Raw genomic sequence first — 13086 nt, 5'->3', positions numbered from 1 at the left:
GTGCTGTAAAATGCCAGTGTAGAATTAGCCTGAGAAATCTTAAATATAACCCTTGGCAGAGGTGATTTAATTCACTTAGAATCCAGCCAATTTCATTAATGCTGAAATACATCACAGAGTTAAATTAGTTTAATCTAATTTTAAAAGGGCAAAGTCCAGTGATCAACCTGGATATTCACCATTTCTCTCTCATTCTAAATAATATGTCTAAATATGAAAATTAATCGGAGGGATGTGTCAGCCAAAATCATAATGAACTACATTCCTTTTTGTACACCTGGTTTAGGAATAACTTAATTTCCTTTTGAGCTAAAAGAAAGAAAAACTGGTTACCAGTCTGCTGACATCAGCTGGTGCCTGGAAACCTAGCCTTTGTGCACAGATGTATAAGCAAGGGAGTAGCCCCTCTTTCTTTGTTTGTTGGAAAACCATGAAACACAACCCAGAAGGAAGACATCTCCAGCATGTTTCCTGAACATTTATAGAATCAGAATGATGAACTCAATTAATTGCTAATTTTCTATTGACAAAAAGCTCTAATAAGGATTTTCATGATACTAAAACACAACTTCAAGTTCCCCTTTCACAGTAAACTACAGCTGCATTTCTTGCAACATAAATCACTGGCTCTTAACATTTATTATTTTATTACAGTAGCACTGATGGGCCCCAAGCAGGTCAGGAATCCATTGTACCTAGGTGCTATACAGACTTAATAAAAGTCCCTCCTCGAAAGAGACTGCAATCTGAGATTAAGACAAAGCATGATAAGCAAGTGAGTCAGAAACTGGAGAAATGGTGGGAACAGAAGAGGGGAAAACTGCAATATAAACATATTTTCCATAGACTAGCTGAATGCACAATTTGAGAAGAAGAGAGGCTCTTTTCAATATACTATGTAATAGTTGCTGACTGCTCAGGAAAGGCTCTCTCAGATTAACATTAAATTTATTTCCCTTTGAACTGAGAACATTGGATTCAAGCTTCCTTTAAAAACCAACAGCATTCCACATAAAACATAATGGCTACTTATTTACTGTACCATTTAGTCCAGAGACTCATGAGTAACATAAGCTATATGAAGCCATTGAAGAGACGTATAAACAGAAAATCTCAAACTTATTTCTAATCAATCTGAGGGTTATTGGCCTCACTTTCATAACTATTAGTTCATATAAAATATTAGTTAGGATAAGTCAAATATCACATCCCTTTTTACAAGAAATATGTCAACATGAACTTACCAGAGTTTAAGAGTCCATGAGCCATATTTGATCTTTCTGAATCTGAAAATTGTCTCTTGACAAAAAGGGAAACATTTCACTTTCTACCTTGCAACAGCTCCCTTCTCTCTCAGCAGTGTTCTGGGGAGAAAAAAAAAAAAAACCACCACCACCAGCTCCGAATTATTTAATTATAATTTAATCTCTGGCTCCTGTTCATTAAATTGGTTCTAGGGGGCTAGCACAGACTTTTGTACTGATTACACTAATGGATAAACAGCATTTGAGAATAAGGTTAAAAGAAGAGTGTACATGATCCTGTGGTAGGCAGATTTAATTCAAGCAAGCATAAAAAACTGCTTTACTCTCCCCCCTCAGGCCCCATGAAATCATTTGGTTTGGCCACACAATATAGTACCCCCACATCTTTGACACAGGTACTTCTGCCAGATGGGAAAAGAGATGTTCAAGCCCAACAGAGGCAATGGGGAATGTGTCTAGAACTGATGTGACATGGCTACAACCCTGCAGATCTGGAATCAAAGTGTGTTCTGCGGACAAAGGAGAACAGTGGGTTGAGATTTCTTATGTATGTGAGGTGTGGCAAACCTGAACCATACCCAAAGCATGTGCATAATAAAGGGCCACATCTTGATTCCTCAGGAGGCCCATGTTACTACCGCAGATGTAGCCACTTGGACTCAACCCCAAATGGCATTGGAACATGAGCAATAATTATGACTGAAATGTTCCATCTTGGGGAAGGATTCTCCTGACCAACAAAGCCCTGCAACTACCTGTCTGACGGTGTTGAATACTTCTAAATTAATTAAGAAAACTAAAGTAGAAGGTTTGCTATTCTATATTTTGCACCTAGGTAATATGATAGATGATGAAGATTCATTTTACTCTCACCGAAGACATTTATAACCAATTCATTACACAGCATATATATATCCACTACAAACCTCTACAAAATTATACCTGTATCTATGTCCACTTAAAATATATTCATACAGAGGTATGAATTTTGCAAATAGTAAAAGTTTGTAAAGATTATTTATTTTTTATACAACCTCATTCTCAATTCAGCCCAATTTATTAGTGGACAATTGTTCAGCATTTAAAACTAATGACTACCACATTTCATTAACCAGATTCTCCATTCTGTTACACCTTAAGGCATGTCTAGACTACCCTCGGCTTCCAAAAGAAGATATGCAAATTCGGCATGAATTTGCATATCTTCTTCTGATCCCTTTTTTGGAGACTGTGTTTTTTGTTTTGTTTTTTTTTAAAGGTGCAGTCTAGACAGCGTTTTTCACACAACCCCTCCTTTTTCAAAAAACCCCTTATTCCTCAAAAATGAGGTTTACAGGGTTCTTTCGAAAAAGGGGAGGTTTGCACGAAAACCCCCATCTACACTGCTTCTTCCCCCCCCCCAAAAAAAACCTCCTCCAAAAAAGGGATCAAAAGAAGATATGCAAATTTGGCATGAATTTGCATATCTTCTTTCAGAAGCCGAGGGTAGTCTAGATGTGCCCTGAGTGTGTAACTCCACTGACATCAATATCGATATATTAGTATATAAATGGTATAACACAATGGAAAATCAGGCTATTATTGTTTCAAAGTCCTGTGTTTGCTTTGTATTTACAAATGCATTGGGCGAAAGGTAGCTATTTCCTTGTTTTGTTTTATTTTTTCTCTCTTTTGTACATATTGAAAACACAAGATCCCAATGCATTGCATTGAAGGTCTCAATTATAAATGCCATTTTATTTAATATCTTCACTCAAACTGAAGTGAAATCACTTCCAAATCTTTGCTTAAAAGAGACAGTAGCTGAATGCTTAGAAAAATGGGAACTGCTCCAGTAAGCAGCTAGAGAAACTGATACAGATATGGAATGTAAATTTTAACTCATATAGATCACAACATACAAAGAGAGTTATTTATGCAATACAGACTTACAAAACAATACAGTTCTTTTCACAAATATTTTCACAGAATTCTGCACAGCAATCTTGTAGAAAAGTAGAATTATGCAACACCAAAATAACTTATTGTTCCTTAGTATAAATTATTTTTCATTTCCTAAAAGGAGGAGATCATTTATTAATGTGATTGGACAAAATTGGATTTGATGACAGCAAAATTGAAAGGTTTTGTTGCCATACACAGCACAAGACATGGTATCTTCTACAGAACTATGGTGGTTAGTCCTCTGGAAAAAAATGAAGAAAAAAAAAAGGAAAAGAAATTGTAAGTCTGGAGCTTCTGCAAAGATGTCAAGGCTATGAACAGTTGAATGCCTGCCTCTTGGTGCTTTCATAGTCAAACAGCAGAAGTGTGCTTTGGTATTTGCATCTAATTAAAAAAAATACTGTTTAGGTTGCTAGTTTGAGGACATGTCTAAACTCCCCAATTTGAAGTTTTGATTTTGAGGAACAATGCACATTTTGGTGTGCTCTGAAGGAGCTATTAGGTAAAAACTAGAAGGATTCACATTTGATGTAACACAGACTCTGTTGCTGATTTCTCCCTCTTAACTGCACAACAAAAACATATAACTAAAAAAAGAACTAATTGTCTAAGCCTAGAAACATGCTTGAATAGTAATATTGATGGAAACAATTCCTTGTAATGGTTAAAATTACATTTACCATAATTTAAATATTATTGATTCCCAAAAACTTCAGTGCTGAAGAAGTACAATCATTTGGAAAAAGTACATCAAGACAAAGTGTAGCACAAATTAAAATTCTCAATATTATAACCCACTTTCAATGTGTTAAAATCATATGTTTCCCAATGTTCTAGATAAAGCTTTAGATGGGAAATGTATATCTTCATAATATAGTTAGAATAAGTGTTTTAACCATCTTTATTTTAGGTTTCTTTCCATACATGAATCAAAATAGACTTCTCATTATGACTAAAAATATAGATTTTTAACTACAGAACCCAGCAGCCAATTTTCTGCTTCTTTGCCCTTTGCCCCCAAAAAATCATGCAAGGTCTACAAAAATAGCAATTAACTTTAAAAAATAGTTTGCTTCTTCGAGCAAATTTAAGTTACATTCAGATGTAATATAGCTATTTATACAGAACGCTGCAGCAGGATACTGAATAGAGGCTTGCTATGTTCAGTTTCATTCTGACAGCAGCTGTCCTTGTCAGTGCTAGTTCTGGTCTCTGTTTCCACTTCAGTATCTGGTTTGATATTCATGATGCCATCGGTTGAAATCATTGTAGAAGAGCACTATGCTCCCAGAAGCCATGCCAGTCATTATACACCTACGGAAAGCACAAAATCCAATTAAAGAGTTAGCCATTAAAATTCAAATACAACTGACTGATCTTTCTTGGACAGACTTCTTCCACCAAATCTAGCACCACCTCTATAAATCAGATGTGTAAGACATGCTCACCCAAGCTTTCACTGAACTAGCATGTGGCATAGCTGCACCAGCATGGGCAGCAGCAAACAGTGACACAGGTTAGCTGCCCTGAGCATCAATCTCAGGGCATGTACTTAGGGCGGCTAGCCACCACTGCCCAGGATACCACTGCTATTCTCCATGAGAACTAGTGCACATCTACACGAGCTAGAACTCAGGCACCTAGTTCACGTAGTATAAATAGCTTGCGAACAGGGGCTGATAACAGGGAGTTTTGAGAGGGAGTTCTCCAGGTGAAGAAGGAGCTAATACAGGACTCGAGGGAAGTGGCTGTCGGTAGTGTGTGTTTGTGTTTCTGGGTTTCTTGCTGTGTGCTGAATTTGTGTTTGGTTTTTTTTTCTCCTCTTCCTCCCCCTTCCCCTCCACCCAAGGAGTGTGTGCTGTGGCTGGCAGGTGGAAGTTGTGAGTTTCTAATCAAGGTTTGAAATCTAGAAGCCTCTGTTCATTGGTTGAGCCTTAATTAGGGGGAGTCCAGGTCTTTATATAGCAGTGAATCAGCACCAGGGGCTAACAACAGGGAGTTTGGAAGGGGAGTGGGAAGGGGGTGTGATACACTTGCCATTCTTTAAAACCTTTTCACTAAACTATTATCAAAACTTCCTGAGCTCTGGTGGGCCTTCAGGGGTTGATTGCATCAGAGGCAAGGCTTTGAGCCAGGCCTAGTCTCAGCCTTCTAAAAAAGGCAGCAAGACCGAACGCAGACAGCAGTGAGCAGGGAAGAAGCCAACATGGAAGTTTGCCTGGGAATTCACCCTGGGAGACCCCCGTAGTGTTTGGTGCTCTTTTGCTTGAAAATTTTTTTTTCTTTTCTCTCTCCTGCCCTTCAAGGAGGCATTTAATAACATCTGAGGAATCTCTCAGAAGGAAGGCAGGTATGGATGGTGATAGGTCTGATGATATGGATGGTGATAGTAGTTAGAAGTGATTTCATCTGCACTAAGTGCAAGCTGGTCGCCATTTTGGAAGAAAAAATTAGAGGACTTGAGGCCCAAGTATTGACCCTATAGTCCATCAGAGAGGATTAAGACTTTCTCGATAGAAGGCAGCGTTTAATCCTGCAGGCACAGAAGGCTGAAGAGCCAGTGAGGGCAGTACAGAACAAGGAAGAGAACTGACAGCATGTAACCTCTAGAAGAAGAAGGCGGCGGCCAACTCAGGTATCCCCCATTCCTGTAGAGGTAAGTAACCGCTTTCAGGCTCTCTCCACAGGCACTGCGGTGGAGAATGCTTTAGCAGGGACCTCTCAGAGAAGAAATCAGAAGGGAACACCATCTACCGGAAGACATGGGATGCGTAGTCCTAGGGATGGGGGTTCCACGACCTCCCCCCCCCAAAAGAAGATGACTGGTGGTTGGGGACTCCCTCCTAAGAGGGACTGAGTCATCCATCTGCCGTCCAGACCTGCAACCTCGAGAAGTGTGCTGCTTACCAGGAGCTCACATTCAGGATGTAACCGAGAGTCTTCCAAAACTTATCAAACCTTCGGATCGCTACCCCTTCCTGCTTCTCCATGTAGGAACTAATGATACGGCCAAGAATGACCTTGAGCGGGTCACTGCAGATTATGTAGCGCTGGGAAGAAGAATCAAGGAAATTGAAGCGCAAGTGGTGTTCTCGTCCATCCTTCTGGTTGAAGGAAAAGATCCAGGTAAGGATTGTCGAATTGAGGAAGTAAATGCTTGGTAGAGCAGATGGTGTTGGAGAGAGGGCTTTGGTTTCTTCGACCATGGGACTCTGATCTGGGCACAAGGATTGTTAGGAAGAGTTGGGATCCACCTTACCAAGAGAGGAAAGAGCATCTTCGCAGGCAGGCTTGCAAACCTAGTGAGGAGGGCTTTAAACTAGGTTCGTTGGGGGACGGTGATCAAAGCCCTGAGGTAAGTGAGGAAGTCGGATATCGGGAAGAAAGAAAAGGAGGAATGAGCAACAAAGGAGAACCCCTGACTCGAATAGAGAAGGTAGGGCGATCAACCGGTTATTTAAGATGTTTGTAGTACACCAATGTGAGAAGCCTGGGAAACAAACAGGAATAATTAGAAGCCATGGCCCAGTCAAAGGACTATGATTTGATTGGAATAATGGAGACTTGGTGGGATGACTCGCATGACAGGAGCACTGTCATGGAAGGGTATAAACTGTTCAAGAAGAAGAGGTGGAGGAGTTGCATTGTATGTAAGAAGCAGTATGATCGCTCAGAGCTCCAGTATAGAGAGGGAGAAAAACCTGTTGAGAGTCTATGGGTTAAGTTAAGAGGTGGAAGCAACAGGGGGGATGTTATGGTTGATGTCTGCTATAAACCACCAGATCAGGTGGATGAGGTAGACAAGGCTTTCTTCAGACAACTGAGAGAAGTTTCCAGATCGCAGGTCCTGGTTCTCATGGGGGACTTTAATCACCCTGACGTCTGTTGGGAGACCAATACAGCTGTACAAAGACAATCGAGGAAGTTTTTGGAGAATGTTGGGGATAACTTCTTGTTACAAGTGCTGAAGGAACCGACCAGGGGTCATGCGCAGCTTGACCTGCTGCTCACAAACAGGAAGGAACTAGCAGGGGAAATAGAGGTGGGTGACAACCTGGGAAGCAGTGATCATGAGATGGTAGATTTCAGGATCTTGACCAAAGAAAGAAAGGAGAGTAGCAAAATACACACCCTGGACTTCAGAAAAGCAGACTTTGACTCCCTCAGAGAACTGAAGGGCAGGATTCCCTGGGATGCTTACATGAAGGGGAAAGGATTCCAGGAGAGCTGGCAGTATTTTAAAGAAGACTTATGGAAAGCACAGGAAGAAACCATGCCAATGCACAGCAAGAAAAGCAAATATAGTAGGCGACCAGATTGGCTTACCGGGGAAATCTCTGGTGAGCTTAAACACAAAAAGGAAGCTTACAAGAAAGGTTTCTACAGGCATGTTAGCAATAAGAAGGTGATCAGAGAGGGTGTGGAGCCCTTACTGGATGAGAGAGGTAACCTAGTGACAGATGATGTGGGAAAAGCTGAAGCACTCAATGCTTTCTTTGCCTCTCCTCTTTACATGGGTCCGAATTTAATGCATCCAAGGGTATTGAGGGAATTGGCAAATGTCATTGTGGAGCCTTTGGCCATTACCTTTGAAAACTCATGGAGATCGGGAGACAATCTTGAAGGGCAATCCAGGGAACTACAGACCAGTCAGCCTTAACTCAGTCCCCAGAAAAATCATGGAGGGGATCCTCAAGGAATCCATTTTGAGGCACTTGGAAGAAGGGAAAGTGATCAGGAATAGTCAACATGGGTTCATGAAGGGCAAGTCATGCCTGACCAATCTGATTAGCTTCTATGATAAGGTAACTGGCTCTGTGGATATGGCAAAGTCAGATCTTTTGATACAGTCTCTCTCAATAGTCTTGCCAGCAAGTTAAGGGAGTATGGATTGGATAAATGGACTGTAAGATGGATAGAAAGCTGGCTAGACTGTCGGGCCCAACAGGTAGTGATCAACTGCTTGATGTCAGGCTGGTGTTCGTTTTCTAGTGGAGTACCCCAAGGATCTGTTCTAGGACCAGTTTTGTTCAACATGACCTGGATGAGGGGATGGATTGCACCCTCAGCAAGTTTGCAGATGACACTGAGCTAGGGGGAGAGGTAGATATGCTGGAGGGCAGGAATAGGGGCCAGAGTGACCTGGACAGATTAGAGGATTGGGCCAAAAAAATCTGTTGAGGTTCAACAAGGACAAGTGCAGAGTCCTAAACTTGGGATGGAAGAATCCCAAGCATTGTTACAGGCTGAGGACCGAATGGCTAAATAGCAGTTCAACAGGAAAGGACCTGGGGATTAGAATGTATGAGAAACTGGATATGAATCAACAGTGTGCCCTTGTAGAGAAGAAGGTTAATGGCATATTAGGTTGCATTAAGAGGAGCATTTCCAGCAGATCTAGAGAAATTATTATTCCCCTTTATTCGGCTCTGGTGAGGCCACACCTGGTTATTGTGTCCAGTTCTGAGCCCCCCTACTATAGAAAGGATGTGGATGCATTGGAAAGCGGAGGGCGACCAAAATGATTGGGGGGGGGGGTGAAGTGCATGATCTACGAGGAGAGACTGAGGGATTTGGGTTTGTTTATAGTCTGCAGAAGAGAAGAGTGAGGGGAGATTTGATAGCAGCCTTCAATTTCCTGAAAAGAGGTTCCATAGAAGATGGAGAGAGGCTGTTCACAGTAGTGACAGATGGCAGAAAAAAGAGCAATGGTCTCAAGTTACAGTGGGAGAGAGCTAGGTTGGATATTAGGAAAAACTATTTCACTAGGAGGGTGGTGAAGCACTGGAATGGGTTACCTAGGGAGGTGGTGGAACCTCCACCCCTAGAAGTTTTTAAGTCTCGGCTTGACAAAGCCCTGGCTGGGTTGATTTAGTTGGGATTGGTCCTGCCTTGGGCAGGGGCTGGACTTGATGACCTCCTGAGGTCTCTTCCAGATCTGATTCTATATTGCCTAAGAATTCTACCAACTAATCCAATTTTATGTATTAGACCAGTAACCAAACAACTTACCTACATTTTAAAATGTGTCCACTAATTTTAAAATGTAGGCAAGTTGTTTGGTTACTGGTCTAATACATGGAAGTATGAATCAGAGATGATAAAGCTCAAATAAATTGTCCTGGCACATCTGAGCAACAAAAGGGGGTCAAGATGTAGATGGCAAGAAAAATGAATTTGTCACGACACACAGACCACGTCAGATTTTCTTTTTATAATGGTTTTAACTCTGCTGGTGGCAGTGCTAATGAGATAGCAACATGGAGGGGATTCAGGAGGGAGAAAACAGGTGTGCAGCTTTTAATTCATTCTTCCCCAGTTCAAGAGGAATTCAGCACAGGATCTTCATTGAAGAACCAGATATGGGTACAGGGCTACAACATCTTTATTATCACATGTGCAGCTTCATTTTATATGCATGTAAACAATCAGAGTGCTGCTATTTGATATTTAGCACTAAGTAGGAGTCAGGGGCACAGTCAGAAGTGAGGGAGAGGGGCGGGGGGGAAACAGCTGCCTTTGGGCCTGGCGATTTTAAAGGGCCTGGGATGCCTGACTGTTGCTGAAATGACCTCAGCAGTGGCCAGAGCCCTGTGCTCTTTTAAATTGCCACCAGAGGATGTGTGTGTGTCCTATGCTGCAGTTGTTCTGAAGGCTGGCTGAGGGAGGCTAGCCCGCAACCCCAACCCTTCCACCTGAGGCGCCATCCTTTTGGGGGGTGAGGGGGCAGGAGCTAGAGCCAGCTTCCTACAAGTCTGGTGAATTCCCTTGTCAGCCGTGGTAGTAGTATCCACCACAGAAGCATTTTGTATTTCACATCTTTGTTACAAGCTGGCTGTTGGAGATGTTTTAGCTCCATTTGAACAGCTATCATCCCGCTGGGGGCCATTAAAGCAATCATAACTGCTGGTCTCCTATTGGAGTTCTGAGTATTAAGCATTACAACTTGGCTTGTAATGAATAAGAAGTTGCTGTGTCAGTCATGTTTATCATCTCATCTTGTGATATTATTGTTAGAGCTGGTTGATATCCCAACTTTCTGTTCAGTGAGAAATTCTGACAGAGTGAAAAAAATTGTTCTGATTAGTTCTGAAAAGCCAACATTTCTAAGTCTTCTGCAAAATAAAAATTCAAAAAAAAAGTTTTAATTTGAGACAATCAAAACATTTTGCCTGTATCAAAACATTCTGACAGTGGTGTTTCAATTAATTTATTTTAGATGTTTATATTATCTTATGTTTTAGAAATGTGCATCTGTCTGTCTGAGAGACCATTTAGTCAAGAATTCTTCCTGAGCTAGGACCACCAAATTTGGTATGCTGCTTTCTCTTTATCATAACTTAAAGCAAGCTAAGGGTTTAGTTGTGCCAAGACAATGGGATGTGCCTGGAATTCAATTTGATTATAATATAATATAAAAGTCAAAACAAAATTAAATCACATGGACATTACAGAAATGACACATTCCTACCTTTTCCTGTCTATAATTTATCAAAATCAACACATCCCCACTAAATATTTTGATTGTGATTAAACTGCATATTTGATGAAAACCTGTTGTCAAAATTTTTGACAAGCTCTAATTATCGCTATTAACCCACTGTTTCATCAAATACTAAAGTGATCCAAATAGGTACATCAGAAAACAAGACGATGAACTCTGAGTAAGGTCTCAAAGTTAGAATTGGGACAAAAATAACAGAGCCTGACATGTTAATAATTAGAAAGCTACCATTTTCCAGAATGAGAACATGTAAAAGGGAGAAGAGGTTATGATTGAAAGAGGTTATGAAGATTGGCAGAAGTTGAGATGAGTTGTGTTTCAAGATTGGAAAGAAGAAATGGGTTAAAATCTATTTTAAAGAGTATTTGATGTATGTTTGGCCTGGGGCGGAGGGGAGTGCACGAATTTTCTCACTCCTTGCCCTTGCCTGTTGTTCACTCTAAGCACTGTGCACTCTGGCAGGAGAGGATACTTTGCACACTCCTCCATCCTGAGGCCCTGACTGACTTGGGGGCAGGGCAGCAGCAAGGCCAGATCAATCCACTTCGCGGGACAAATTTGGTTCGCAGAGGCTCTCTTGCCCACCCCTGCCATACACCTGATACACTTGATACAGTGACATAAGGAATATTTTCCTTCTGCTGTAGTAAGTCAGCCCCTTGAAAAAAGGTAGCTAGATCAGTGGAAGAATGCTTCTATGAACCTACATTTGTCTAGAGTGGAGGCTGGGTCAACCTAACTACATTACACAGGATATGACATTTGTTCATAGTCCGTAGTAACGTACTTTTGTCAAGCTACGTTTTGGGCGTCGTCAGGGTTGAATGTCATTTTAAAACTGCCTAAGATTCCTAAATGACTTTCAATAAGATCTAATGACTTAGATGGCTTTGTAAATTTTATATGGGGTAAGCAAAAATCTATATAGTATGTGAGCTAAAGAAGTTAGATGCAACTATAAACATCCAAGTTTTAAACAGGACTATGAAATCATGACGTGGAAAATGTGAATAAGGAAAAGCTATTTACTTGTTCCCATAATATAAGAACTAGGGGTCACCAAATTACGTTAATAGGTAGCAGGTTCAAAACAAACAAAAGGAAGTTTTTCTTCATGCAGCACACAGTTAACCTGTAGAATTCCTTGCCAGAGGATGTTGTGAAGACTAGGACTTTAACAGGGCTCAAAAAAGAGCTAGATAAATTCACAGAGGTTAGGTCCATCAATGGCTATTAGCCAGGATAGGTAGGAATGGTGTCCCTATCCTCTGCTTGTCTGGAAATGGATGACAGGAGAGAACTCATGTGATGATTATCTATTGTGTTCACTCCCTCTGGGGCATCTGGCATTGGTCACTGTTAGCAGACAGGACACTGGGCTAGATGGACCTTTGGTCTGACACAGTATGGCTGTTCTTAAGTTCTTATGGACTAAGTTATGTGCCAAAAATGCACAAGGGCTTTTAACTATAGTGGCATTGGTGGATTTAATATAGGCAGTTGTAAATACGTTTAATTTTGTATCCTTTGGTAGAGAAAACAAAACGTAAAAGATTGATGAGAACATTAGTGAGTGTCTATTTTCTTTTTGTTAATGGTTTGAAGACTTATAGTTAGAAATATTTTTTTCCTTTGAAGACAGAAACCCCCCCCACACATATTAAAAGTTCTTCAGAGTCAGATTTCCTTGAATGAGTGTTAGCTTGCCTAACAGGAACTACAACTCTGAAGAAGATTATCAGACCTAAACAGTGTCCTTTTAACACTAAAAAGGTATACAGAATTCTCCATACAATTACTGGTATGTGCAATCAAAGTAAATACAATATTGAAAGGAAAAAGATCGTTTATACCTTAATGATGTCTCCTTCATACCCTTACACAGAAACAACATTCCATAAAGTACTTCTGACCTCCAAACTTTAATCTCACCTTTGGTCATATGACAGGGCCATGGAACGGATTCCAGCATCACAGCCTGGGTAAGCAAAAAGCTGCTTGAGGTCACACACTTCCCATACCATGATGACGCCATTGTCTCCACCTGTAAGTAGGTACTGTCCATCACGGCTCAGTTGGATTGCCTAATAGAAAGTACGTAAACATTTCTGTTAAAATAACGTATTGTTTTTTATTACTCCCCTCACCTCCAGGAGACCCCCTCTCTCCACCTTCACAGCTTTATCTTTGAAGATAGTTCACATCAGTAGATACAGTTTTTGAAAAGCTAGAGGTCAATTGCAACTTAAATGAAGGGTAAATATTGCAATCTACACAACACTGGTTTCTTCACAAAAAAAATACAATAGAAAGGATGGTCAAGTGACTTCAGGTTATTCCACCTATCAACTAATTTACATACCAAAAATCAAG

The 13086-nt window shown here is 40.8% G+C and overlaps 1 protein-coding gene across 7 annotated transcripts in view; it reads right to left on the bottom strand.

Moving 5' to 3' along the window:
• Window positions 1–2981: 2981 nt before the first annotated feature.
• The window catches only part of LRBA (LPS responsive beige-like anchor protein), a 559883-nt gene continuing 549778 nt past the window's right edge, over window positions 2982–13086 (bottom strand). For all 7 annotated transcript variants that reach the window (XM_075930027.2, XM_075930020.2, XM_075930019.2 and 4 more), the window contains 2 exons: window positions 12646–12797; window positions 2982–4523 (listed from right to left, as the gene is read on the bottom strand). In XM_075930027.2, coding sequence (XP_075786142.2) covers window positions 4433–4523; window positions 12646–12797 — 243 coding nt within the window. In that variant the 3' untranslated portion in view covers window positions 2982–4432. The remainder of the gene's footprint in view (window positions 4524–12645; window positions 12798–13086) is intronic.

The sequence above is a fragment of the Pelodiscus sinensis genome, chromosome 4 (genome assembly GCF_052426305.1).
Source record: "Pelodiscus sinensis isolate ZL-2025 chromosome 4, ASM5242630v1, whole genome shotgun sequence".
Taxonomy (NCBI): Eukaryota; Metazoa; Chordata; order Testudines; family Trionychidae; genus Pelodiscus; species Pelodiscus sinensis.
The sequence above is the reverse complement of the archived record's forward strand: the minus strand, read 5'-3'. Positions and strand labels throughout refer to the sequence as shown.